Source organism: Citrus sinensis, chromosome 4 (assembly GCF_022201045.2).
Source record: "Citrus sinensis cultivar Valencia sweet orange chromosome 4, DVS_A1.0, whole genome shotgun sequence".
Lineage (NCBI taxonomy): Eukaryota > Viridiplantae > Streptophyta > Magnoliopsida > Sapindales > Rutaceae > Citrus > Citrus sinensis.
Window position 1 is genome coordinate 19,801,526 of NC_068559.1, and position 26,693 is coordinate 19,828,218.

Genomic DNA, 26,693 nt, shown 5'->3' on the forward strand with positions numbered 1-26,693 from the left:
AATTAAGATTTATTTTTATAAAATTATTGTAGAAAATTTTGATGTTACTGTGGACCGACTTAAAACATTATGAACATGAAAACTAATTGTGCTCCATCTGCAAAGAGTGTCAATGATCCAAAAGACAATGTGTGAGCGTGATAGGTAAATCTTTATCTTGTTTATTTTTATTGGCTTTGTAGATTTAATTTTTGTTTCCTTAACAATACTACAAATTTGCTATATAATTGATATTTTGAAATTTTATAATGACTATTATTAGTGTTGCAACATGTTAATGTCATTTTTATTTACTTTTTGGTGTAGGATTTTTGTTTTCAAGGTGACAAAGACAAAATGAAGAGAATTAAAGAAATTACCTTACTTTATAATTTGAATTTGAATTATTGTTATTTGTATTATTAGGAATTTATAATTTGGTATTTGGATGAGTGTATATTTAATCCTAGAATATGGTTTGGGTTTTTTGTATTTTGCTGTAGAATATTAAATTTTTGGTTTTTTTATATTTATTTTTCTTAATTTTGTTTATTAATTATATTTTTCTAAATGAATTGTAAACGAATCTTAATTTGATTCGATTTGTTATGGATTCGTAATAGGATAAACAAATAATAAACGAATTCGGATTCGGATTCGATTTGAGTCATTTATTAATTCTACTAAATGAATTAAATAAATTGAATTGAATATTCGTTTAATAAACAAATCGAACCCGAATACTGAGATTTCAATTCATTTAATTAACGAATTGAATCCGAATCAGCAGAATTTTGACCCAATTCATTTACGATTCTATTCATTTATTCGTTTTGCCACTTTTATTTGTAAGGTACGTGGTGTCAAATGTTACTATATCTCAAAAGTCTTTATATGTTTCCATGTTCTCTGGATCTGTCCAAAATACATTTTTAACCAAACATCCTCATCAAGTCAAGACTAAAGAAAAACCCATCATTTTCTGTTTGTATTTTCTTAAAATATCTTTGCATTACAGCAGCATCCCCTTTCTCTGAGCCTTAATCGCCTCATCTTGTCAACATGATTTCTAGCATCTTTTTCTAAAAATGAGATATTTTCAAAGCCACCGGCCTCAATAACAATCAACTTGAAACTTTGAGCCATTTTAATTCCCACTTCTTCATTTATTTCAAGCTGTTTTTTAACAAAAGGACTAATAGTATGGTTGCATCGATAATACTTACTCTTGCTACGACTCACGGCATGATTGTGTTCAAGGTACAAATTTCCAATTATCCACTTTCCACTAACAAAATCCAAACGCCTTCTAATTTTAGCATTGCATCCAATTTTTTGGTTGGGTTGAAGCCGCAAAATATGATTAGACTTGATTTTTGACTTGCTGTTTCACTCAAGTAAATGTCACATATCTCAGACTCACATCATCCGCTTTTCTACAATATCTCCACATCACTAAAAAACCCCTCTTGTAGGCCATAAGCTTTGTAACATTTAAACATTTCATCCGAACTATTAAAACACATTCCAACCTTAGGCTTAGGAACTTTTTCCAACAATTCCTTCACTTCATCAACGTCCTCGACTTGCTCCAAATTATCCATTAACTATTGTAAATTAAAACAATTCAATATATTACTAATTAATTATCGCAAATTCATTAAATTTAGAAACAATAATATAGAAACAAAATGAAAGAGCTCAAGATTCAAGAAAAAGCATTACAGTATAAGGTTGGGATATCGAAACAAATGCTAAGCTTATTATTAGGCTCTGCTTATTAATCAACATTCAAAATGAAATATAGAAACAAATGCTCAACTTATTACCCATTATATTAAGTTAATTTAATAATAACAACAATATTAGCCCGATTCAATTTAGATTACAGTTATAAAAAATAGTCTGCTGCAAATTAAAATAATTCAATAGATTATTAATTAATTATTGCAAATTCATTAAATTTAGAAACAATAATATAGAAACAAAATGAAACAACTCAAAATTCAAACAACAAAAATGAAACAACTCAAAACAATAATACTATATATTTTTGTAGCCACTGTAAATGCCAACACTCATCTTTTAGGGACAATGTCAAAACTCATCTTTTTTCAAACTTTTGCTATTGCTTTATCTAAGTCAAATCTTATAGCCTAGAAGAAAGATAACAATTTAAATTCAAGGGTTCTACAGGCCAATTCTATTGTTGGAGTTGTGTGGTGAAACGAAGAAGAAGAGAAAGCCGTTCGATAAGATGATGAGAGGCTTAAGCAAAATGATGTCGCTTTGCTTAAAATTAAAACAAAAAAAATTAATTCACAAAATGGTCTCGTTTTAGGTAAATTTGGGGGTTTGACCAGGGGTAAATATAAGTATTGTAACAATTATCATGAGTATTATTAATATTAGAAATGGTGGATTTTGGGCAAATATCAGTGTTTTAACAATTATCATGAGTATTATTAATATTAATGGTAGATTTTTCTTGTAATTTAGGGGGATTTTTTATATTTTTTAATTTAAATCGATGTAATTAACAATTTATTAAACATGAGGGTAGCATCAGATGAAACACAGTAATATACTAATATGGGGATAAATTTGCCCATTTAAAGCACAAAAGAGTTACAGCCGTTTGATAGCATACGATACAAAATCAAACGGTGGAAACAGACGTGCCGGACGAAACGGCGTGGATTATAGCGTATGCTGATCTCCTTCTCCTGCCTAAAACCCTAAACCACGAAATCATCATTGTCAAAACGAAAAGGGAAAAAGCCCTAGAGAATACGCTGACCCAAAATCAGATCGGCATCAGGATATCTCTTTAGCTGAATCTCTCTGCCATCGTCGCCATGGTGACCACCGTTTTACCTCCACTGTCGCTACCGCCGTCAGCAGGCAGCAGAGTGAGCCCCAAAACTGTAGAAAGAGCCGTCAAGGCACTCCTGAAATGGCTAAAGTCGAATTCCCAAACGCAAAAGCCTCAACTTTTAGAGCAAGATGATTTCGTTTACCTGATACTGACCCTCAAGAAAATCCCACAAGTCTCTCGCACTAACGCTTTTAAAATCCCTCTCCCGCATTCGCTCCTCGGCAACGATAGCGACAACCCGCCGGAAATCTGCCTCATAATGGACGACCGTCCGAAGTCCAACCTCACCAAAGACGCTGTGATGAAGAAAATCAAGAATGACAACTTACCCATCACCAAAGTCATCAAAATTACCAAGTTAAAGACTGATTACCGCCCGTTTGAGGCCAAGAGGAAGTTGTGTGATTCGTACGATATGTTTTTGGCTGATAAGAGAGTGGTTCCGCTCTTGCCCAAGTTGTTGGGAAAGCATTTCTTTAAGAAGAAGAAGATTCCAGTGCCGGTTGATTTGAAGCACCAGAATTGGAAGGAACAGATTGAGAAGGTTTGTGGGTCTGCTTTGTTGTATTTGAGAACTGGGACTTGTAGTGTTTTGAAAGTAGGGAAGGTTTCGATGGGTGCTGAAGATATTGCGGAGAATGTGATTGCTGCGATTAATGGTGTTGCTGAGATTGTGCCTAGGAAATGGGGTAATGTTAGGTCTTTTCATTTGAAGTTGCTGGAGAGCTTGGCTTTGCCTGTTTATCAGGCGGTGCCAGATTTGAAGTTAAAGATTGAGGGAGTTAAGGAAAATGAAGGGGAGGGTCAGGATAAGGAGTCGAAGGAAAATGCCGAGGATGTAAATGATCATGGTAGCAAAAAGAAGTTGAAGAAGAAGAAGGGGAGGATTCATGAGGTCAGGTATATGGATAGTACTATTGGGGAGGTGTTGGATGAGGATGAATTGGGTAGTGATGATGATGGTGAGGGAGATGTTGGTGAAAGTGAGGACGGTGAAGATAGTGAAGATGGCAAAATGAGTAGCGGTGATATTTTGGGTAAGAAGAGGAAGAAGGGGGATAAAGAGAGAGCTCAGAAGCTGCCTAAAAAGGTGGCTAAGGTGAAGAAAGATGAACTGTCTTCTAATATGAAGAATGAGGATGTGGGGAAGCAAAAGAAACAAAAGAAAGTGGGGTTGAGTTTGAAAAATGATGCGGAAAAATCTAGTGGAAAGGAGAAGAAAAAAAGCATGCTTGGGAAGGTGAAGAAAGAGAAGAAAAAGTTGGTAGCATAATGGTTCATGGTGGCTGATTGAAGCATGGATTTGCGGAACAACTTTGCTACTCTTTGGACTTAACAAAGAATCAAGTATGGTTGTCAATTTGTCCTCCGTTAAATTTTGGTTTAAATTTCATGAGGGTTTTTACTGTCCTTTTTGTTAGTTGAAGAATATTGAAGAATGTGAAATCAGCTGATCACTTAATTGTAGAAGTTTTGTTTTTCTTTCTTCATGTTTACATTTGTATTTTTATTATGGTAATGTTCAAAAAGAAATTGTTCCATTTCTGTTTGATACTCTGTGCTATAAGATGGAAAATAAATGTCTGTTTAAAGTTTCAAGTATCATGAGAGTCCGCATAAGATTGGGGGAAGTTCATCAATTAACAGAAACTAAAGCAAGACTCGCTAGTTAAATATGTTATTGTAGTAGTTCTTGAAAGTCATTGTCACTGCATTTGCATCTTAAGGCACTTATACAACCGAACAGGCAGCAATCTTCAGAGTTGAGATGTGGTGTAAGCTGAGTATAGATTTAAGTTTCAAAAGACATTATCTACATCGTTTATATTGGCCTCCTATTTCATGAATTGGGGCTTGTAAAATGAATCTCCAGAATTTAGAGAGAATTTTTTTTAAAAAGTCTACGCAAAATGGATATTCTGCCTTTTTGTAGATTCTATATGTCCTCTAGCCTTTGTTTCATGAATTGGGACTTGTAAAACGAATCTCCAGCATTTAGACAGAAATTAAACTCCCTACCAATTGGATGCTTTTTGTTGATTCTACATATCCCTGTAGTTGAAAGTTCAGAACTGGCTATCCTGTTGCATTGGAGTTCCTTTATATTGAGAGAATTCTAGCATATAAAATGAGTTAAGCTTCTTTATGAAATGGTGATTAGATGACAGGATTCAGCTATAGAACAGGCAGGTGGCTGATATATTTAGCTCTGGATGGACATAGGAACCGTTTCTATAAACTGAGTGAAGCATGCCGGCCTAACACTTTCATTTTAGTGTTGTTTCTGGTGCTGCAAAAGAGTATGAGAGTGTAAGTGAAGAATGAAAATTATGCTTCTAGGTTTAAAAAACTATAGTTTTGTGAAAATTTTAATTCCTAATCATACTTAACGCTCTGTGATTCTAGGTCTTGTTCTTTTTCTGAATGGAATGGTACATCAGCTAATTGATTGGGTGGTGCACAGCATCACTGACAATCAATTTCCCCTTACCAAATTTTAGAATTGCAATCTGATTTTTAAATGCTTATTAGATTGATAACAGGCCAAGTATAGACTACCTGATGGTTGATGTCTGAGTCATATCTGTTATATTCTCATTTGATTTCTTTTGGACGGGGGAGCCAAATGTCATCTGGCGGTTCTGACCTAGTTTCGTCTCCTCCGTTTCTGCTCGTGGTCCAACTTAAGTGCTTGAGTTTTATTTATAAAATTAGCTAAGGGTGCTTTATTCTATTGTAGACGTCAGTATTTAATTGGGTACATCATTTGTGCTGGCATATGGATAATGGATTCTACATGGAGTACTTTAATAATTGGCTATTTGGCTCTTAACTTCACCGGAGATGGCTGAGGCAAACTGACGACGTAATGGGCTCACTTTGCTTTCACTAGCACCAGACATCGTTTTGACTAGAAATCTTTCAACTGTTATCTACTATAATTGTGCAATTACTGGCCTTGATGCACAGTTGCAAAGACTCGTTGAAAGCTGATACAGCGTCAATTTAAGTTTGGCGGTATGCCATGTCCATGCATTTGTAGATTGTAATTTGTACATTTGACAACTCATCTCCAATTCTCCGTCTGTATAATCAAAGTTCTGATGCATGTGCCCAAGTTGTCCATTGAAGTCCATGGCCTTCAATAAGAAAATTTGCGTGGAGTTGACCAAAATGCAGTAGTAATTAGTGAGAGGGAGATCAAGATCAAGCTGCGTAACATGATAAACTCCAACGGAAAAATAGTAGCATAATTTGTTAAGAGAAAATTGATCAGATTAGTCTTTTGGAAAACTCAAGCATGAGCCTCTTCCGAATTGGAATAATTTTTCTTTTTTACTTTTGTGGAATTAGAATCAAAATTGAAATTAATTGAAAAGGGTGTATATGTACATTTATGACGGAATTGCCGCTGCCTAATAAGCCAAATAATCCAAAATCCCCTAAGCTCATAAGCCCTGCCCAATGGCCATTCCTCAAAGGCAGGGGCACCTACCAAATCCTAAAACCCCACCTGTAAATTGAATTTAAAAATGAAAATGCATCGTTAATTTTTACGCCATAAATTAATTATTTAGGCAAAGGGAATAAAGCGAAAACAATTGAGAAATGCAATCCGCCTCTGTTTCTGCTGCCTTGCCCAGTTCCTCCTGTCACTACTCTTACCCTGTACCGAATCGTTTCCTCCATTTCCGAAACCTACATCTCAAGAAAACTCTCAATTCTCTTTCGCTTTCCAGGAACCAAATTCACGCCAAAAACTTCTGTTCTTTAACTCTCCCTACAGCAAACAGTTTCAGCAAAGAGCAAGAAGAAAACCTAAGAAAAGATAACAAATTACACCCAGACCAAAACCATACGTTCCTTGATCAATTCTACTCTTCCGCTGACACTAACAAGCTCCGTAACCAAGACCCAGAATCTCAAAACCAAGAACAAGACGAAGAGCCGCGATATAATAAAGACAAATATTGGACTGTGCTTTGCACAAACATGTGGTGGTCGCAGTTGAAAGCAGCTTTGGGACAGAGAATCAACGTAGAGGGCATTGTTTCATCGACGGTGGTATTCGCTAAAGATCGTCACTTGGCGCTACCACATGTAACGGTGCCCGACATAAGGTACATTGATTGGGCAGAACTTCAAAGGAGGGGTTTTAAAGGTGTGGTGTTTGATAAGGATAACACTTTAACTGCTCCTTACTCTTTGACACTTTGGGGTCCCCTTAGTTCTTCAATTGAGCAGTGTAAATCGGTGTTCGGTCACGATATTGCTGTGTTTAGTAACTCTGCTGGTAATTTAGGCAATTGCCTATTTACTGCTTGCTTGTTGATTTGGTTGTTGCTTTTGTTCTTTTCACAATGTCTGTGTATTTGGTTTTAATGTATTAGGTCTTTATGAGTATGACAATGATGCTTCGAAAGCGAGGAAACTTGAGGGAAAAATTGGGATCAAAGTTATAAGGCACCGTAAGTACTTTACTTGAGCAATATTCATCTTTCATCTTCTGTCTGTAGCTTTTAAGTCATTGTTAGAAATTAATCTGTGCTAAATGTGCTCAGTGTGATGGCCAACTAATTATCATGGCCAGTCCAGTTCTAATTTAATCTGTGACTAATGTGGAGATCAATATGTTATATTTTAGGGGTGAAGAAACCAGCTGGAACTGCTGAAGAGATTGAGAAACACTTTGGTTGTCAATCATCGCAGCTTATCATGGTAGATATGTGTAGAATTGTTATATTTCCTGGCCCTGTTGTAATCTTCTTACTGTATAATTAGCATAAATATAACTGCGGCAGGTGGGCGATCGACCTTTCACAGATATTGTTTACGGGAATCGAAATGGGTTTTTGACTATATTGACTGAACCGTTAAGTCTTGCTGAGGAGCCATTCATTGTTAGGCAGGTTGGTTTTACATTCATGAAATTTCCTCTTTGATGCTCTGCAAAGCATTGTTAAAGTAGCAACGAATCTAGAGTGGTTATAATGTTTTGATATTTGGTTGGTTTTACCTACATGGAAGCTTGATGTGATTAGTGTAAACTTGTTATTAAAAGGTTATTCATGAATTGTGTGAACTGCAGGGTCCTGAGCCCCATCCAACCAAAAGATCTTCTATTCAGTTCAGTGAATATTATCAGTTGGCAATTTAATTGATTTATGCTAATTAGTTTCGAGTTTAGTGTTCCTCATTTATTTGCTTCATTGAAAGTACTTTTTGCCATGATGAAAAGTAAATTGTATCTTGGCTTTTTAAGATTTTTTAGTAATTTGTTCATTTGACTTTTAAAAGACTTCAACTTTAACATATCAAATACATTATTGTTCAAGAATACAAAGCCAAGAACTCCCTCACCCTGGCCAAAATTTGTCTGGTATCTGTTATTGTAATTGTCTCATATAGTTTGAATCAACTGATGTTTGTTTTCCCTGTTTTAGCCAGCCTCCCAAAACTTGGCCATTAGCTTCAGCATTGTTTGTGTTGCCAATGCCACCCATTATTCGTTGCTTCCTTATCATTGTTGGCAGTGAGGTGTTGTTTTATTTTGCTTCTTATCATTTGATTGCTAATGATGTTTCAGGTTAGGAAACTAGAAGTAACCATTGTGAACTGTTGGTTTAGAAGAGGGTTGAAGCCAATTAGTCACAATCTATTGCCGGATGCCATGCAATGTGTGAAAGATCCCCCATCTCTGTAAGAAACTTTGTAGATAGTTGCAAAAGCAATGATTCATGTTTCCGGATTTTTTTGTTTTCACCATTCATTTATGTGATCCTCATGATATTGATATTTCTTTTTTGGCTAGTGAATCCAATTTTATTGCTTGCAATCGGAGCTGAAAATGTTGAGAAGGATTGTTATCGTAGCTATGAATCTATAGAAGAATTTCACGCCCCCAAATCCTGGCTTTGAATCTTATGGAAACTAGAGATGGTAACCATGAACCAATGGCCAGCCACTCATATACCAATGATCACTCATGTGCCATTACTTAGTAGAATGACAACTTTGCATGTTCTCTCATCACATGATGGGATTAAAAGCTATATTTTAAAAATGAAGTTGAATTTGTTATAAATTTCCGATAACTACATTGAATAAATGAAAATTTTAAAATTAAACTGTTGACGTAATTAAAATTTAAAACGATTGAAAACATAGTTTAAACATGTTAACACACAAAATGAGAGGAATATTAAAACTGCCTGAGAAACTTCCCCAATGCACTTATGGTGTATACTTAATCATTGATTAACTGGTCTATGCTTAATAATTGATTGAAGTAGCTAATATTCTCTCCGCGATAGAATGTGTAGAGACAAGAGTTTATACAACATAATTATGTAAGGAAAAATCACAGCCGTATTGCTGGTTGTTTACAACTTGGGAGAAATCTTGATGGGCATTCCTTGGGAAGGAAATGGGAGAGGATCCATGGTGATTGACTCGTTGGGATTAATTAAAGACCAATCATAGCGAGTTACAACATAATGAACAAAGATGATGATGTTTAGCTTGGCCAGTTGGTAGCCTGCGCACAATCTTGGCCCTCCTCCGAATGGAAGATAGACATATGGAGGCACTGATTCCTCGAACCTTCTGGGATCGAAACTCAGAGGATCTTCAAAATACTCCGGATTCGAATGTGTTCCAAATGCTGTCCATAAAACCTTCCAGCCTTTAGGAATGGTGAATCCCTCATACTCAATGTCAGAAACTGCTTTTCTGAAGGAGCCGAAGATGGGAGGGAAGAGCCGCATGCTTTCGCGAGCAACTTGCCAGGTGTATTTTATCTTCTTCATGTCTTCCAGTGTTAGAATTTCGCCAGCTCTTTTATTATTCATTATGTTAACATGTTCTGCATGCCGTGATTGAGCAAGATTAAAATTGTTGAAATGAAAGTTTACTAAAAGCTAAGCTCAAAGGGAATTTAACTATATGTATGTACCTTGTAGGAGGAGAGAATAGCAATCTGGATGCTGCGCTAACATCTTAAACGTCATGGCAATGGCAAAAGATGTGGTATCATGCGCTGCAAAGACGAGCAAGACAACGTTATCAGTAACCTCTGCCTCTGTAATGTCTCCTCGAATCATCCCAGCAACCAGTTGCGACAATAACATCCCTTCTTGTTCATTTCCAAATTCCATCTCATTTCTCTTTTCTCTCACAACTTTTACCAACATCTTTTCTATCTCTTGCCTTGCTTTCTTTGCTCGCGAGAATCTTGATCCTGGAAACTTAATTGCCGGAGCAAAAACACCTTCTAAAACTCTCTCAAAGGTGTTCAACATCCCAGGCTCAACTCTGATGCCTAATAGACACTCGAACACTATGGTGAATGTCAAAATCTTCGTCGAACGATAAAGGCTAAGGCTGTCTTGGCCATGCCAGTGTGCATCAAGGTGAAGCTGAACTGAGTTGCAAATTTTGGGAACTAAAGCATCCAGCCCTGCATTGTGAAGGCAACTGGCTAGTATCCCTCTGATGCAACGATGCTGTTCGCCTTGCTTTTGCATGATGCTTTCATTGCCCATTAGCTGAACCGATGAGGATGGCCATGAGCTTATCACCAACTTGAATTCATTCGACAAGAAAAACCGATTGGCTTCTGCACCATTGACAACAACTGTGGGTGAGCCTAACAGCCTTGTTTTGAAAATCTTGCCATATTTTGTCACCCGAGGTTGAACAAAGTCATCAAACAAACGATTGTTACGCTGAGCTTTGAAGAACTCTATAGTTTCCCCTATAAAAGGATGCCCCATATCTCCTGGTGGGAGCTGCTTCCGGGTTTTGTGACAACTGGCCTTGTGTGTCAAGAATATGATAAAGGCCGCCACTGCAGCCAAGAGGGGGTAAAGAAGATAGCTAATTTGAATAGCCATTGATGGCACTGATTACTGATTATTGCGTGAAAATGATCAGGTGATTTATATGCATCAATAGAGCCGAATAAGTCAAAGCGTTTTGTTTTGTATTTTTTAAACAAAAGTCAAGCAATAAACATGCGTACATATCCATCGCACTAATTATGTATTACACAACTTTGTTGACTTTCTAGAGTATTAGAACAGTGGTGATGGTTCATTAAGAAGAGCATTGCATGTGCAGAGCCGGCCAAGAAGAAACGAACACGTAATCATCATAATATATCTGAGACCGAAAGATCCGTCCGTTTGTTTCATTGTTCTTGATTTATTAATTGTTTCATTGTTCTGGATTTGTTAAAATTCAGAAAGTATCCCTGAAAATCTGCCGGGTCTAATTATGTATAGAGAATTTTAATATCCCTTTATTAGCAAGTCAAATCCCAGAAGATGGAATCACTTTCACCACCATTGACAGCCGAATACAATGATTTTTCAATTCTAAGGTCTTGCTACGTTGCATCAGCTACACCGTGCATCCGCCACTATATATATATATATATATATATATATATTTAAATTTTCCCGAACAAATTTTTCATTAATGGTAACAATATAATTTTGAACGACACACAAGTTGTAGACACCAATGGGAAAATTGTTACGAATAAAGGAAAGCGCAGGGAGATGCATAATGCATGCAATGCACTTTAGTCACTTCCTCAATTATAAAAAAGGAAGATGAGAAATAATCGGCCTTGCGACTCTTTAGCACCAATGTGAAGCAAGAAACTGGTGTGCCGCACTGGCTGAATCTTGTTGATTAACATGGCAAAATGTTAATACTAAGTTTTAATTGATCTAGAATTACCACGTGCATAATAGAATAATAAGACAGACCTTAATTTTATAGCCATTACAGCTTCCATCCGGAGATGCATTCAACATGCCCCACAACTTACTCAAACTTGCAAGATGGACAATCTTTGTATCAAAGTATCACCGACTGTAATTGAATCTCGCCCATATTTTATAAGTCATCCACTTCAGTTCTGTTTGGAATTGAGGTGTTGTGGAAAAAAAAATGTAATTATAAAATAAAAATTAATAATATGTAATAAATATAAATTTTAAATAATAATTTTAATAAAATTATTAAAGATATAATAGATTTTCTATTATACAAATAAAAAATCATATTAATATAACTTCCAAGCTATAACAGTTAGTGTTTACAAAACACTTTAGTGTTGTAGCTTAAAAGTTATAACTGCCCAACCTCAATCTCAAACGCACCCTTCATGTCATCGAACATGTGTCAATTTCAGTACATATGATTCAATGTTCATCACCGTCTAATGGATTATGATCCTGTTTGAAATTGAGGTGTTGTACCTTTTAAAATACAGCTGTTGTGGAAAAAAAAACTGTAACTATAAAACAAAAGTTAATAATATGTAGTAAGTACAAATTTTAAATAATAATTTTGATAAAATTATTAAAGATAAAATAGATTTTTCATTATAGAACTGAAAAATCATATAAACATAACTTTTAAATTATAACAACTAATATTTACCAAACACTTTAGTGTTGTACATTTTAAATTACAACTGTTCAACCTTAATCTCTAACGAACCTATATATAAGAGTGATTACTCGACAAGCAAACGAGAAATTATTTTTTTTCTTTTTTTTGAACTAATCACTCGAGTTTGAATTTGAAACCAAATTCAAAACTTTGTATATTTGTCACGAAGAACAAATGGAAACAATTACTATGCAAAAGACTAATGGCATCAGACACTTGATATGCACTGTGTTCTATAAATCCAACTGTCTGGATTTATAATTTTACGCGTGAATCAGTTTATTGATATGATAGTACTCAGCTCAGAGTAGACCCATTGCATGGGAGCTAATAAAATTTCTGACCAAATTTAACCTACTAAACAGCGATTGATATAATACATCCAATTGAATACCATCGTTTGGTGCGGAAACAGACGAGTCAAAGTAACCGTTGAGGCATCGTGGTAGAGAAAAAGAACCCACATGCCTTCGTAATAAAGCAGCATCTTCCTTCTGCTCCATGAGAGGGATTTGTCATTGATTCATCTTCATCATTCCGACGTGTGGTTGCATTTAAAGTACGGACATCCGCATTCAAACATGACTCGTGCAATAGACAAGTCAAAAACTATATTAAAAATTGTCGACCCATCAAAACTTTTCCCATCTATTAGCAGGTAATTTTTTTTTATTCAAAGGTTAATTTAATGGTACTAAAAGATACTTGAAATAACCAAAAGATTCCTCAAGAAATGTCAAAACATCTGTAAGTTTTGGATCTCGTAAAAAGATTTTACAAACAAACATTTCAATCCAAAATTGACTCCCCCAAGCAAGAATTAGACCACCTTTCCTGAAAAATTAAGCTAGTATTTGCTCCCAGAACAGCGACAAACAATGACCATTTACAAATTAAGTTATAATGAGGCTTTGCCGGTTAGTTGACCTTACTGTATTACATAGAGTTGGTGGTAAAATGAGTCATGAGATCGTGTTCGCATTAAGCCAATTTCGTATCGTGTTAAATTTAAACCGACTGAAATACGACTTATTTAATAATCGCATCAGAATATTGAGACCCTAATTCAATATAAAAAATAAATAGGTTATCCAATAACCTACACACACATTTACACTATTTTAAGTTCCAATTGTATAGATGTAAGTAATATTATATATTGCTATAATAAATATACATGTCTACCAATATTTTGTACATCTTTACTATTGAAGTTCTCAATCTATAAAATATTTTATAAATGAAATATATTGTCCCAAAAAAAAGGAAGAAGAGGAACATAATCCACAATATTTGATTTTTGATGACAAGAATCTACAAATTAATTTAGAAAATAAAATATAATCGTGTCGTTAGTCAGATAAATGAGTTAAAAACTTTTAACTGCACGAAAAAAGATCATGTTAACTCATAGGTGACCATATAATAAATCGTGTCACATTTGACGACTCATATCCATTTCTTCATGTTGTTTTCATGTTGGGTAATCGGACCGTGTCAATTTTACCAGCTCTAATATTTCATTTTTATGATTTACTTACAGAAGTAACTCAAAAACTATGACAACTCACAATGAACGTAAAGTGTCCTAGTAGAGCTGTATTTTACATAGAGAAATAATTTTGAATCAAGAAAAAAATGAAAATAAAAATCAATATCGAGAAACAGTTACAGGCTATAGTTCTGAATGAAAATCGAATCTATAATATCTGTGCTATAAGTATTGGTCAAAGGTAGGCTTGGCATGAAACAAGAATTGAGCTAGCAAACCCTAAAAATATCACAACCTTTGCTGTCATCTTTACTACTCTTCTGAAATTTTTCTGCAACTTCACCTAATTTTCTGTCACTGCAAATAAATTTGAGACAACAACCCACTTCCAGTTTCAGAATTGTGGTCCCTTGCACTTTACTTATTTGCTTGTGATTTATATTTTCATTTGTTCATCATCCCCATCCATCCATCCATGATCCACCACACATTGTTTATCTGTCCATTTGAGAGCTAACCATGTACAAACTTACTGTAATTTCCCATTTTCTGGACCCAACACAACTATAATTCTGTGATCATATACTGAAGTAAATTAACTTCTAGCCAAAAATGAAATCAAATATCTAACTCAAAATTTTCGAACAGATATATTTCCAGGGTGATTGTTGGGACCAGCTAGACCTAGTCCCCACTGTAAACCTGTAGTTGAATAATTCTGAGGCTCGATAGCATCTTTAATATGCAGCATTACGTATTAGAAACTCTCACTGGAGCAGCTAGAGTAAGACTCAAAGCTTACAATATTATAAAGCAAATACAAGAGTTTCTAATATTCCATTAAAACAAAAACTAAGGCCTAAAATCCATAAAAATACGTGTTGTCAGTTTCATCACCATTTTCTTCATGAGTCCATTCAATTCTAATAGAGCAGAAGTGCTTCCATTATTTCGCAGGATTGGGTGAAAATTTGTTCGCGATGCAAAATTAATTCATCTTGTTCCATAAATCTAGCTATAGTTAGAAGATAATTACTAAGCTAACAGTTTTTTTCAGACTCATTAACTAATGCGACCTAAATTCTGATTACATGCACAAAATTAGCTTATTAGCATGTTATTTCTACCTAGAAATTTCAAAGACTAAAATTGCAACAAATCATATAAATTGAGCCACCTTCCACAGTCAATTGTCTACATAAGTTCACATTAATGTGAGAATTAAAAGCACCATTTTTCTTTTCTTGAGTAGAAATATCAGAAAGAGCTTCAGGGTGATAAATATAAGACTTTCTCATATGAATTGATCAGCTAAAAAAAATTTGTCCACAAACATTAATCAAATTCCTAAATAAGTTGGGTTCCATTTTTATTAGTGCCTAGGTGCTTTGAAGTCTTTTCTTATAGCTTCCAATTATCCCATGAAAGTTCTTGTCAGAATCATGTGCTCTAAAGCCTTTCGTAATAGTTTAATTTGCTCAAGTAATAATGTCCCATTAAATTATTCTTTTCACCTTTTTTTTAAAAAAAAAAAATTCAAAAGAGGCTATTTCCATGCATTCATTAGATTCATCTCCTAAGATGTAGGGACATTGGTTCATACCTCAATTGTTAATTTCAATCATGAAATTCCTCATTATTGTTATGTTTTCATTCACCTAATCTTAATGATAAAGACACTTTTTCTACCATAATATCATTAAAATATTCATAACCCGTTTGTTTCCTCTTCTCCTTGTCCAAGCAAGAATTCAAAGAAAGGACAAGACAATTAGCCCATGGTTACCACCAAATCCCTACAGAATCTACACAAATTGCCAATTAAGGATGGTTAAATTTCACAATTACTTATATAAAATGAGCTAACAATTGGTAGTAAAATGTGCATGAGAATAGCGAAGAAAAAGAGCAAGGGTAATAGCCATGTTCATATGACATATTTGATATGATTTTATGTGCTCCTTCAGCTAGAGGCTGCTTCAACAAGCATTATTGCAATGAAGCAAAGTTATTAATGATGCATATAAATGCTCCTGCTGTTCATCAACTAACCACATACTCCTCCACCTGCAAATATTTACTTCACCCTGCCTGCTCTTTATATTCACAGCACTCCTCTCAAACATACACAGTATCCAATCTTCACAATCATTCCCCTCTTGTAAGTTTCAAAAAGACAAGAGATGAAGAGAGAAAGAGGCATGCTGGCTTCTTTGTTCATGTGGGCTACGGTTGCTGGGTTTCTCTTCCAGAACCTAGTAATTCCTGTAATGTCCATTCGCTTTGAAGATCAGAAGCACTACTACTCTCCGCCAGACCCACATTCAGGAAGTCCCCCAACAGGTCTCTCACACATATGTCTCTTCTGTTTCCTTATTTTTAAAATACTGTTATTATCAAAACTAAATTACGGCAGATTGCAGTTTTCACTCTTTGCCAGAAAATATTATTGTGTAAAAACCACTAGATATTTTCAATGAGGCACATTTTAAACACTCATCCTATCATAAATGTCTAGCATTAAGCCGAGTGAACCATTTAAAACACAATTTTAAATTTCTTTTTCATCTCACAATCTGTGGCCTAATTCTTGTAATAATTGCAGGTTCACACAAGAGTCCACCCCATGGAAAGACACCACCCTCTCATGGAACCCCAACGCCACCATCACACGGAACCTACAACCCAACTCCATCACCACCTTCAAACTGTGGAAATCCACCAAATGAACCTAGCACCCCATCAACCCCATCAATTCCATCAAACCCTCCTTCCGATGGTGGTGGTTACAACTCTCCTCCAACTTACGGAGGCGGTAGCCCTCCTTCCGACGGTGGTGGTTACAACTCTCCTCCAACTTACGGAGGCGGTAGCCCTCCTTCCGACGGTGGTGGTTACAACTCTCCTCCAACTTACGGAGGCGGTAGCCCTCCTGATATTGTCACCCCAAGCCCTCCTGATACCATCACCCCAAGCCCACCATCCATCACTCCAGGCACCCCTACCATTCCCACACCTCCATTTGACCCAAATTCTCCTGTCCCTGGTACCTGCACGTAAGTATTTATATGTACTGTTGTGTAATGACTAAAAAACCACAATGGTTGCACACAGTTTTTATCACAACTTGCACATGTTAATAGTTTCATGCATTTATATGTTTATTTGCAGTTACTGGAGTTCTCACCCGGGATTGATATGGGGTCTGCTGGGCTGGTGGGGTACATTGGGCGGCATAGGTGTGCCTAGTGTTCCTGGTTTTGGGTCAAGTACGAGCCTCCTGCAAGCTCTTTCCAACACTCACACTGATGGATTTGGAGCACTCTACAGAGAAGGAACTGCATCCTGGCTCAACTCCGTGGCCAGCCATAGATTCCCTTTCACAACCAACCAAGTCCGGAACAGTTTTGTAGCAGCACTCCACTCAGACAAGGCAGCAGCAGCTCAAGCTCGGCTCTTCAAGCTTGCCAATGAGGGCCACCTCAAGCCAAGAGTCTGAGAAGACACCTTAATTTAGCTTTATCAACCACTGTCAGTTTCTTTTTATGCATTATATATTTTGCGTATGGTGTGAACTACAGCTACTTAATTAAGATTTTAATGTGTTTTTACTCTAGTATCTTGAGAGATCTGTGATGTTACAGTACTTGTCAAAGATACTATTATGTTCTATTTTAACTGCTTAATTTTATGTTCTTTAAGTTTTGGAAAACATTCTTGGTTTAGTTTCCTTACATTCAACAAAACTTAAATTACGAGGACAAAACTATTAGGACTAGTTAAGTATTTTTACAGAAGAAGTAAAGAAAGAGCTTAAAAATTTCACAGGCTTATTTTCCTTTATTTGACCGGTAAGGCAGAAGCTCTGGTTTGATTAAAGATAATAGCAATAATAATGGCTACATAACTTTCTCAACACAAACAATGCAGCCATGCACGTGGGTGATGCTGTCATTAATGACAGCACGCTGCTATTCAAACTACACAAAATGAAAAAAGGCTGCATTTAATGACCATAACGCTGAGTAACAGGCTACTCAATCAGCAACAGTTAGTTCATCACTGAATAATTCTAGCAGAGTTATCAGAAATCCCCCAAGAATTAAAATAAAGGTTTGTTTGATTTTTTTCTCAAAAGACTTAATGTATTTTAATACAAGCTATTATAAGGATATGTGTTTTTATCTCCCTGTTATCGTAAGATATTTTTATCCTTCCTTAAAAATTCAATCTCTCACCCTATTCTTTGTTTACTCTACCCTCCCCCCCCCCCCCCCCAATTCTTCTTTCTCACAAGTCTTTTACAGATTTATTTTTACATCAAGAAAGAATATTCATAGATTTATTCAGTTTCAAGTAAATCCCCTCCCAAAAAAAGAAAAAAAAAGAAGAAAAGAGTATCAAGTAAATCAAATCTACTCAAACTATTATATAAGAAAACAACACAATCGAAGAGTTGAATGACCTGAACATAATATTAGAGAAGAAACAAGCTGCCATGCCAATGGATATAAAGGAAAATAAGATCAATTGTCCATTGATTTATATACAATAGATATACCACTAATTTTTCAGTTGCTGTGCAGTTTCCAGTCCAGATAAGTCTGTTAGCTAATACATTGCCTGCGGCAGATCCTGCAATCTCATACATTTACAAATGTGGAAGTGCATAACAAAAATTTTGAAAACTCGAGAGTTGTAGGTGTTAATCAAGATAGGATTCATAAACCGTTCCGAAGTTGTAGGTGTCGATCAAGAGAGGATTCAGAATCATTTACAAGAAACAACAATGCCTGCCTATATTCAAACTTTTAACCATCATTTTTGAAGGGTAAAGACTACAAATGAATTGAATTAATGCTACAGTGACCGAACTAGAACAAAATAAAAAACAAAAAGTTATCTCTAAATGAGTAAATGTTGTTTTGTCTCCATATTGTAAAAGCAAATATCTGGTGATTTCTTTTAAATGAGACATCAACATTTTTAATAACTGATTATCTAGGCTTAAATTAATAAACAAACTTGGTTACCGGCCTTCTGATTTTGCAAAGGAGTGCAATTTTCCAAGCCATCTTTTCTTATCACCTAAGAACCCATGCATCCTTTCCACAAAGTGAGATTTAAACCTAACTCATTTCCTAACAAACAGTGAAGTGCAGAAATCCCAAGCACTCAACAACATAATCAAATAACAAGAACAACAACAAAGATGCTGTGTGTGGGCATGTAAATGAAAGACTGCATTCGACTCAACCAAAGGCTGTCTTTACATGATAGAAAATTTAAACTCTCAACAAACATCAATTTTAAAGTCCATCTGGACCATCCCTAAAATGCACCAGAGAATGGCTGACAAGGCATAAAAGATGATTTCTTGCTTTTTCCTCCAAAAATATTTTCAATATCCAAAAACTTCTTCCTAAATGAAATGTAGAGGCAGTGTTATCTTAAAATTTAAGCTTAAAGAACCAATAGAATCTAGACTCTGAACTACAAGTTCAGCAGAAGCATGGCAATAAAAGATATAAACCAAAATGGAAAAGTAAATAATAGAAAGGCGATCTTCATAGCAGAACAATCATGCAAAGAACTCTGATCAGCAATAAAAACTACTTGTAAACCCCCCCCAAAAAAAAGAGCAAAAATCCAAGATTTGTAAAGAATTTTATTTTCTTTTTACAGATGGCTAAATTTAACCAGCATCTGGGGCTTCTCTTACATTTCTCAACATAGATATACAGCTTCAGGCCTATTTAACCACATACGGGGACTTAACATTTGGTTTCTCTACAAATTCAACTGATCTATTTAGCTTCGGAGGGCAGATCCAAACTACCAATAGGTAGAAACCTACATCATTCAAGTATCAAAGTGTTCCCAGTCAATATTGGTTATAGGCCTTACAACTGATTGGCTTTATGGAGTTCAGATTAGAAGATATTTTGACAGATATACAGCCACATCACCCTAGCAAAGCTGTAGAGGAAATGGAGTCCTGATCAGCTCATATGAGTTTCAAACCATTTAAAGATCTGCTCAGACGGCAGGCTAGTCATTTCGTGGTATGCAAATGCAAGATTTAGTTCCTCCTGCACGTGATGGACCAAATTCTTATTCAGAAAAATGGCATTGCTTTCTCGAAGAGCTTCTTTCCAACGTGTTCTACGACCATCACTCCTCATATATCCATTCTCATCAATAAAGCCCTTCTCTTGAAATAGCTCGAATAATTTAGTAGAATTAGCCTGTTCAAGACCTGGAATCCTATCAGTAAAGAAATTTCGTGACAATGGAAACTCCATGCATTCGATCTCTGCAACATCAATGCCTTTATTTCTGAGAACTTCCAAAAATTCACCTATTTTCCGCTGCCTATATGAATCTTTTGGCATATGCACAAAAAGAGTAGGCGGATAGTCCTCTGGGATATCCATTTGATCAAACAACCCTTCAGCAATCATAAGAGCAATACTACTAAACCTCAAACCCTTAGCAAGAGCAGAAACAAAATACCCTCCGGAAGAGGCCCCCAAAGCCACAAGCGGAAGCTTTTCAAGCTTGTGTCTCTCAACCCACCACCTTATAATTTCTCTAACAACCAATCTTTCTTCCCCTAAAGTCCAACACCTTCCTGCACTAGAAATGGTAATAATAGCAAACCCTCGGGAAAGGGCGTGAAGGACGAGCAATCTTTCCTCAGGCAAACCAATGCAGTTAGGACAGTTAGGAGATCTATCCCAAAAGTGAACAGCTCTGCCATTGCATCCGTGAGCAAGAAAGAGAACTGCCTTTGGCGAATCGGGTATCTGCCATATCACATCTGTCCCGTTCCTCAACTCTACAGTCGGGTTTAACTGAACAGAGGAATCAAAGCTATTCCATTTTTGCTTCACAAGTCCATACGATGAATTGGGTTTTTCACTGTTTTCGCCCATTAATAATATCGATACTACAAGGATCAGTCCCAAACAGGCAATAAGAACTGGTAGCCGTGGCCCCTGCCATGCCTTTGACCTGCTTCCACGCTTGATCATTACTACTGTAAACAAAGAATCAATTCAAATTCAAAATGAACCAAAGTTTCAACAAAAATTACACTGCATGCTGAAAATTTAAAGGTGAAAAAATGTAACTCAATTATGAATCTTCGAAATTCTTAGTGTTCACAATTTTGCAACCTATAAAAAATTCCAATCATTTCACAGTTCCATTTCTTTTCTGTGTAATTCTCCTATGCGTTTCTCCCTAACCAAACAAAACGACAAACCCGCAGAATGCAAATCAATGCAAAACGTACCTCCAACAATCGGTTTTAAGAAAACGCCAATTTGGAACATGAAAATCCTCGATCCAGTTCAGTTTAAGTTATATACTCCTATCGAGCTTCGTTTTCATTTTTCGGTGGCAGAAGCAGAATGAGCTTGTGTGATTGAACGCGCCTTCCCGCGAATGGGCACTTAATAGAGCTAACTGATGCACCAGGACCAAGCGACGTCGTTTTCCCCCCCCATCGCTTACCGAGCTATTCGAATTAACTTCATTCATCATGGTCCATAATTTTTAGGGATCTCCCTGAAGTTTATCGTATTAATATTTAGATAAAAAGTATAAGCGTATTATTAGATTCCTCCCCTACCATTTGTATTCTATTTGATACCTTATCAATATACAAGAGTAATTTCGTAAAAAAGTTATCTAAAATGTTGAAAGAATCAAAAGCAACCTCATTGACTGCTGTGCACTTCATTGTACACCGGTTCCAAGGATGCATTGGACAAATCTTCTCTTTCATCTTCAAAACCCAAGCTAATTAACAATCCATTCATCCCATAAAGTCTCAAACACACCCAAATTCTTCTCTTTATGCTTCTAACCTCGCCAAATAAAGCTCAAATTCGAAGAATCCCTAGTTTGAAAGAAGAGCGATGAACAACGAAGTGATGGCGGCGGGAAAATGTTGTCATGAGTGACCATTGTTGGCGACAAACGAGGAACGAATAAGTTATTAAATCTCATAGAAGGTGAAAACTCTAAATAACTCAATGCATGTTAAAGTTACAGCCTTTTGGTTGATTTGATGTTGTGTTTAAAAATGGATTTAATGTTGCGTTTGAGTTGTTGAAGAAGTTGTTGCATGTTTTTAGTGTGATTCGCACTAGTGACAAGCTAAACAAACCATTGTGTATTAGAAATTAGTTATTTTCACGTGGTTTCTATGTTAAACAAAAGTGAGTTTTAGCTTTGTAATCACAAATATAATTATAAATTTTTATAATAAAATTGAAATAAAAAATTGAGATTTTTTTTAATGGAATTAATTTTTGGGATCGTATTTGTGATTACAAGTTAAGTTTAAGTGGGTTTATTCGCAAATACGATTTAAATGTGTTATATATATATATATAAGATTAAAAAAAATTCCCCACGGCCATAAGTCCGTTGGGTTTGGCATTTTAGTGTGCTTTCTGTTAATCTCACATATTTATAAATAATAAGATTCATCTTCAACATATTGACTAATTGGCAGGAATAAGAAGTCAGAATATGCTTAAAAAATGAAAAATAAGATAGATTTTACCGAACAAAGAAGTACAAGAGAAAAGGGCAATGATTGAAGTTAGAGATGGACAAGAATTTCTCAAGGCAAAGGAAATGGCTACGAAATATTGTGTAACTGGTAGCACTCCTAAGAACTAAAGAAGCTCTTCGATTGGTTTTGAAATCATATTGTTTTTTGCACTTGGTTATTTTTGTGTTTGTAACTTCAACGATAAATCATTAAATTTTTTTTTCTTCTCTAATGTTCTGTTGTTTTGTAAATCTCAATGGAATTATAAGAAAAAAAAAATGTAAAGAATGGAGTGTTTTGTGATAGAAATATTGTTTTTATATTTGAACGACTTGAAGCAAATATGATTTGCTTAATTGAAGTCCAGAAATTATTAAATTCTTCACCAATATTTTTTTAAAGTTAATGAGTATGTAATGTCAAGTATTTGGTTATTATGGTTTTTTATTTTATTTTATCCATGTACTGAGAGCAAAACATAGTTTATTTTATTAACAAACAGCACCCTAGTGGTTGCTACGAGGGTGTTTCCGGTTTAGGGGTATTTTGGTCATTTTATTGATTTACTAATAGTCATTAGATGGAAATACAAACGGCGGGGGAGATATTTATAATTACAGTCATATTTTATATTTAGGTGTTAATATATCAAATCTCAAAGGAGGTTCCTAAAAATTATCCTGGTCCGATAATTTAGTTTCACCGCGAGGTTGATAAATGCTAAATGCTAAATTGATTAAATGTCTAAATCAAAAAGATTAATTTTACATTACCACCCTTCTAAATTAACTATTTTCAAATCATCCCTCCTCAAAAAAATTTCATCAGCCCACTTCAATTTTTACCTTACCTTTTGAATGAAAATGAGACTTAGAGAGTAATTCAAGATTTTTAAAAATAAGGAGCTGATTTTAAGATAATCATCAGAAATTTACCCAAATCAAAATTACATAGTCATACGTTTGACATTAATGTGTTTACAATTTAGGATGGTGTAAAATTCTTGCAAGTTTGTCGGTTATGACCAATTAAACTACATCTCCCACACTTTCGAATGCCCCGTTCTCCATCAGGCCGCTGCAAGGCAGTTTGCTTCTTTCGATTTTTGGCCGGCGGCTGTGTACAAATGTGAATGTTCGAAAATCTCCTTATCTCAAAATACTCGTCCTCTGCCGTCTTTGTTGCTCGTAGTCGCCATTTACAGTTTGTATCCGCGCATACAACTTCAAATCGATCTTTAGTTGACTTTGACACTTTGAAAGCAAAATTCTTCTTCGCTGCTCCAAGCTTCAACTTTTTTATCAAATCCTTTTTACTCGTGAATGTTTTCCCACACACAATATCTTCATAAGAATGGAAAGGATTGATGGCCGCAGATCTGGTGTTGGAGCGCCGGATTGGCAACTTATCACCACAATCATCTTGGGACAAGTCAAGGCGTTGAATATCATCTTGTTGCTCACTAACCTCAATATTGGCAGCTAGTATTCCATCACCACAGCCTAAAGGTGCTTCAGTTCCGAAATTGGCAGCAACTGGATCACCATTGAATGCATTTAGATTTTGTTCCTCAACTTCAGTAGCTTGCATTCCTGGCACAACTACAGATATTTGATTGCTTTCACTTCGAGAGGCAGCTGGAGTCTGATGATCTAAGGCCGCATGGTATCCTTCTGTTTCTTGACACCGTGATCCCTTCTGTTCAATAGTGATGCATATTGGACTTCTCAACTCTGTGGGATGTGCAGCATTTTCTTGTATAAAGAATCTCACATCATCGTCATCGACTATCTCTACAGGCATGGTGGGTATATTTGCTTTATATAAGGACTTCATTGTAATAACATATTCATTTGTATCTACCTTGACAATGCCATACAACCTATCCACGAGCTCCTTGTAAGTAATATCATCTGAAACTATGATACCTTTCGTTTGACCACCACTGTAAAGATAATAACCACTCGGAGAACAAAACCATTTGCCATCATACATAACCAACACTCTCACTTGAGACATTTTCCTGAGAAATAAGACATGGATGACACTGAGTAAAGAAAACTATACCACAAAAGATTACAAAACATAACAGTAAACAAAATTAATTTTTAAAAATATGGTTTGCCTAATTAAATAGATTAAATAGAGATATCCAAATAAGCAAATCAACTAGGAATTTGTCATTAGAAACACATGTTGACTTTCACTCTATCTGTTCAATAGAAAGTTGATTATCTTTGCCAATTGCTAATGCTGTTTTTTCACCAACATATATCCAAAATATCTGTATGATGAGCTGATGGCGTTTCCTCAAAAATATCACGAAAATTTGAAAAGAAAGTTATTCACATGCAACAAGAAAAAAAGAGAAAACACTTGAGCGGCAGGTCCTTTCAACAAATCTAAAGGTTGTCTCACCTCTGTAGCTAAAAGAAATGACCAAGAATGGTAGCTTGTGATAGCACTTGAATTTGAAATGTTCAGGCTGAATTACTCTCGTTTTCACTCATTTCAGTGGTTTGCAACAGTTTGGTTTAATTTAGCGTATGAGGAAGATCATTTTTGGAGACATTGATGTCCCAGAAGGAAGTTAGTTTTCACCGTCAAGGCAAAACTTTCTTATTTCTTCCATTTCTTTCTTTCAACTTGTAACAAGATAGCTACACAAAATAAGTACAATGACAGTGACTCAATCACTCACATTGCATTAGGAAAATTTAACATAAAGGCAGAGGTTTCCAATGCAAATAAATGCACAAAAGGGATGCCAAATGGCAAATCCACGACTCAGTTAGCCTGAAAACTTTGATCCATGTTTTTTCTCAACCATCAAAACATAAATGTAGCAAAATTTTCCCCTCTCAAACTTGAAATACTAAATCCTACTTAAAGTATATAACCTCATAGCCTTTTCCACCTCATAAACACCAATGCAAATGCTTTTACTAAACAAATATTTGACTGTAATTAGCAGTATAACACCAATTCAATAAATAAATAAATAATTTACTTAACACGCATAAAGATTTGTTTGTACACTCTGGCATTCAGCGGGAAAAATCACATCTTTCACTATTTTGGGGTCTAAAAATGAAATCTAATTCAATTCAAATTATTCATAACCCGCAAAAATAAAAATTGAAAAATGGAAAAATTACCTGGGACGATCGGTTTTAAGCGCAGAATGTAAAATTCCTCGATGCGGTTCCACTAGACTTTCGTTATTCACATTTGGTTGTTTCGCTTAGGGTTTCAGTTGCTGAACCGAACCGAGTCGAGTCGACGATTCGAGCCCTTTGGAACAGGTGGACCGGCAATTTCTCGACTGGACCTTGGTTTTGGGCCGTAGTTTTTCAATCGTTAGCTTAACTTGTTGAAAATTGGGTCGGGTTTTGAAACGACTAATGTAGTAATGTTGATTGTTTAAAAGGGCATGCGTGCTCATCAAAAAAAAAAAAAAAGGGTATGCGTGGGTCCCACATAAATGACAACATACATTTATGACACTTGAAAATATTATTTATGCATCGAATTTATTTCATGAAACCTATGATATTATTATTGTAACACGCTAGTCTTACATGTTTATGATTTCTCTACTATTAAAAAATATATTCTGGTCAATTCGATAATATTTTATCTTTTAAAATAATTGTTATTAGCTATATTATAGAAATAATCAGTTATGAAAAGAATCAGTTAAACGTTTCATAAAATTTATTTTTTAAAATAAATTTTATTTTTAAAAGTGTTATAAGTTTTCAAAACATTCCTATTTATTTGGTAAATCTTACTACCTAACTACTGTAAAAATGTAAATAAATGAATTAGATAATGTTGAATAAATTTTATTTAAACATTTATAAACAAGTATATAAAATATTTTTTATTGTATACATATAATAATTGATATTTAAATAAATATTTTATATTATTAATTTTATTTTTATTTCATCTCAATATAATTGATAAGAATAAAAATTTATTTAAAGTTAATAACTTTGTTTTTTAAGTTATTAAGAATAATTTTGGATTTTATAATATATATATATATATATATATATATATATATATATATATATATATATAGGGAATTATATTAAGTATAAAAGTGATTCTCAAAATTAGATTTTAAAAAGTTGTTTCTTTCTTATTTTTCAAGATATGTTGTAGGATGTGTGATTTTGCCGCCAAAAGTGATTTCTAAAAAAAATTTACCAAACAATAAAATTAATTTTTAATTTTTCAAAATCACTTTTGTTCCTTCCAAAAACAATCCAGAATAGGCTCTCAGAAAAATAGAT

The 26,693-nt window shown here is 35.1% G+C and overlaps 6 protein-coding genes across 10 annotated transcripts; 3 read left to right on the forward strand and 3 right to left on the reverse strand.

Annotated features, from left to right (window-relative positions):
- The first annotated feature begins 2,659 nt into the window (after nt 1-2,659).
- On the forward strand, nt 2,660-4,398 carry LOC102624801 (uncharacterized). Its single transcript, XM_006484777.4, has one exon. It carries the CDS (start codon nt 2,838-2,840, stop codon nt 4,128-4,130), a length of 1,293 nt encoding a protein of 430 aa, XP_006484840.1. The 5' UTR covers nt 2,660-2,837; the 3' UTR covers nt 4,131-4,398.
- A 1,938-nt stretch (nt 4,399-6,336) lies between these two features.
- LOC102624238 (phosphatidylglycerophosphate phosphatase 1, chloroplastic/mitochondrial) lies at nt 6,337-8,933 on the forward strand. Of its 2 annotated transcripts, none has more exons than XM_025101094.2 (6): nt 6,337-7,019; nt 7,249-7,326; nt 7,503-7,576; nt 7,660-7,767; nt 8,445-8,557; nt 8,670-8,933. In XM_025101094.2, exons 1-6 carry the CDS (start codon nt 6,467-6,469, stop codon nt 8,701-8,703), a joined length of 960 nt encoding a protein of 319 aa, XP_024956862.1. In that variant the 5' UTR covers nt 6,337-6,466; the 3' UTR covers nt 8,704-8,933. The 2 variants fall into 2 exon arrangements, with proteins under 2 accessions (XP_024956862.1, XP_006484838.1); XM_006484775.4 differs by having other exon boundaries at nt 6,341-7,151.
- Nucleotides 8,934-9,099: 166 nt separating this feature from the next.
- Nucleotides 9,100-10,821, reverse strand: LOC102624521 (taxadiene 5-alpha hydroxylase). The gene is made up of 2 exons (XM_006484776.4): nt 9,813-10,821; nt 9,100-9,722 (listed from the first exon to the last, which is right to left on the reverse strand). The coding sequence occupies exons 1-2, from the start codon at nt 10,750-10,752 to the stop codon at nt 9,241-9,243; spliced, it is 1,422 nt and encodes a 473-aa protein (XP_006484839.1). The 5' UTR covers nt 10,753-10,821; the 3' UTR covers nt 9,100-9,240.
- Nucleotides 10,822-15,945: 5,124 nt separating this feature from the next.
- LOC102623955 (protodermal factor 1) lies at nt 15,946-17,433 on the forward strand. 2 transcript variants are annotated; one of them, XM_052439781.1, is made up of 4 exons: nt 15,952-16,160; nt 16,423-16,629; nt 16,684-16,873; nt 16,989-17,433. In XM_052439781.1, exons 1-4 carry the CDS (start codon nt 16,001-16,003, stop codon nt 17,314-17,316), a joined length of 885 nt encoding a protein of 294 aa, XP_052295741.1. In that variant the 5' UTR covers nt 15,952-16,000; the 3' UTR covers nt 17,317-17,433. The 2 variants fall into 2 exon arrangements, with proteins under 2 accessions (XP_006484837.2, XP_052295741.1); XM_006484774.4 differs by having other exon boundaries at nt 15,946-16,160; nt 16,423-16,873.
- A 2,039-nt stretch (nt 17,434-19,472) lies between these two features.
- LOC102623463 (uncharacterized) lies at nt 19,473-21,353 on the reverse strand. 2 transcript variants are annotated; one of them, XM_006484773.4, is made up of 2 exons: nt 21,118-21,353; nt 19,473-20,856 (listed from the first exon to the last, which is right to left on the reverse strand). In XM_006484773.4, exons 1-2 carry the CDS (start codon nt 21,155-21,157, stop codon nt 19,820-19,822), a joined length of 1,077 nt encoding a protein of 358 aa, XP_006484836.1. In that variant the 5' UTR covers nt 21,158-21,353; the 3' UTR covers nt 19,473-19,819. The 2 variants fall into 2 exon arrangements, with proteins under 2 accessions (XP_006484836.1, XP_006484835.1); XM_006484772.4 differs by having other exon boundaries at nt 19,473-20,859; nt 21,118-21,351.
- Nucleotides 21,354-23,298: 1,945 nt separating this feature from the next.
- Nucleotides 23,299-25,713, reverse strand: LOC102623185 (uncharacterized). 2 transcript variants are annotated; one of them, XM_006484771.4, is made up of 2 exons: nt 25,548-25,713; nt 23,299-24,412 (listed from the first exon to the last, which is right to left on the reverse strand). In XM_006484771.4, exon 2 carries the CDS (start codon nt 24,406-24,408, stop codon nt 23,374-23,376), a length of 1,035 nt encoding a protein of 344 aa, XP_006484834.1. In that variant the 5' UTR covers nt 24,409-24,412; nt 25,548-25,713; the 3' UTR covers nt 23,299-23,373. The 2 variants fall into 2 exon arrangements, with proteins under 2 accessions (XP_006484834.1, XP_024956160.1); XM_025100392.2 differs by lacking the exon at nt 25,548-25,713 and adding an exon at nt 24,808-25,519.
- Nucleotides 25,714-26,693: the final 980 nt, after the last annotated feature.

Bases quoted from the DNA above. Each gene is read 5' to 3' on its own strand.
- LOC102624801 (XM_006484777.4), top strand. From the start codon at position 2,838: ATGGTGACCACCGTTTTACCTCCACTGTCGCTACCGCCGTCAGCAGGC.
- LOC102624238 (XM_006484775.4), top strand. From the start codon at position 6,467: ATGCAATCCGCCTCTGTTTCTGCTGCCTTGCCCAGTTCCTCCTGTCAC. The intron at 7,768-8,444 runs GTTGGTTTTACA...ATGATGTTTCAG, and splicing joins AGCCATTCATTGTTAGGCAG to GTTAGGAAACTAGAAGTAAC. The intron at 8,558-8,669 runs GTAAGAAACTTT...TTTTTTGGCTAG, and splicing joins GTGAAAGATCCCCCATCTCT to TGAATCCAATTTTATTGCTT.
- LOC102624521 (XM_006484776.4), bottom strand. From the start codon at position 10,752: ATGGCTATTCAAATTAGCTATCTTCTTTACCCCCTCTTGGCTGCAGTG. The intron at 9,723-9,812 runs GTACATACATAT...CACGGCATGCAG, and splicing joins CTATTCTCTCCTCCTACAAG to AACATGTTAACATAATGAAT.
- LOC102623955 (XM_006484774.4), top strand. From the start codon at position 16,001: ATGAAGAGAGAAAGAGGCATGCTGGCTTCTTTGTTCATGTGGGCTACG. The intron at 16,161-16,422 runs GTCTCTCACACA...TAATAATTGCAG, and splicing joins TTCAGGAAGTCCCCCAACAG to GTTCACACAAGAGTCCACCC. The intron at 16,874-16,988 runs GTAAGTATTTAT...GTTTATTTGCAG, and splicing joins CCTGTCCCTGGTACCTGCAC to TTACTGGAGTTCTCACCCGG.
- LOC102623463 (XM_006484772.4), bottom strand. From the start codon at position 21,157: ATGTTCCAAATTGGCGTTTTCTTAAAACCGATTGTTGGAG. The intron at 20,860-21,117 runs GTACGTTTTGCA...CTTTGTTTACAG, and splicing joins CTTAAAACCGATTGTTGGAG to TAGTAATGATCAAGCGTGGA.
- LOC102623185 (XM_006484771.4), bottom strand. From the start codon at position 24,408: ATGTCTCAAGTGAGAGTGTTGGTTATGTATGATGGCAAATGGTTTTGT.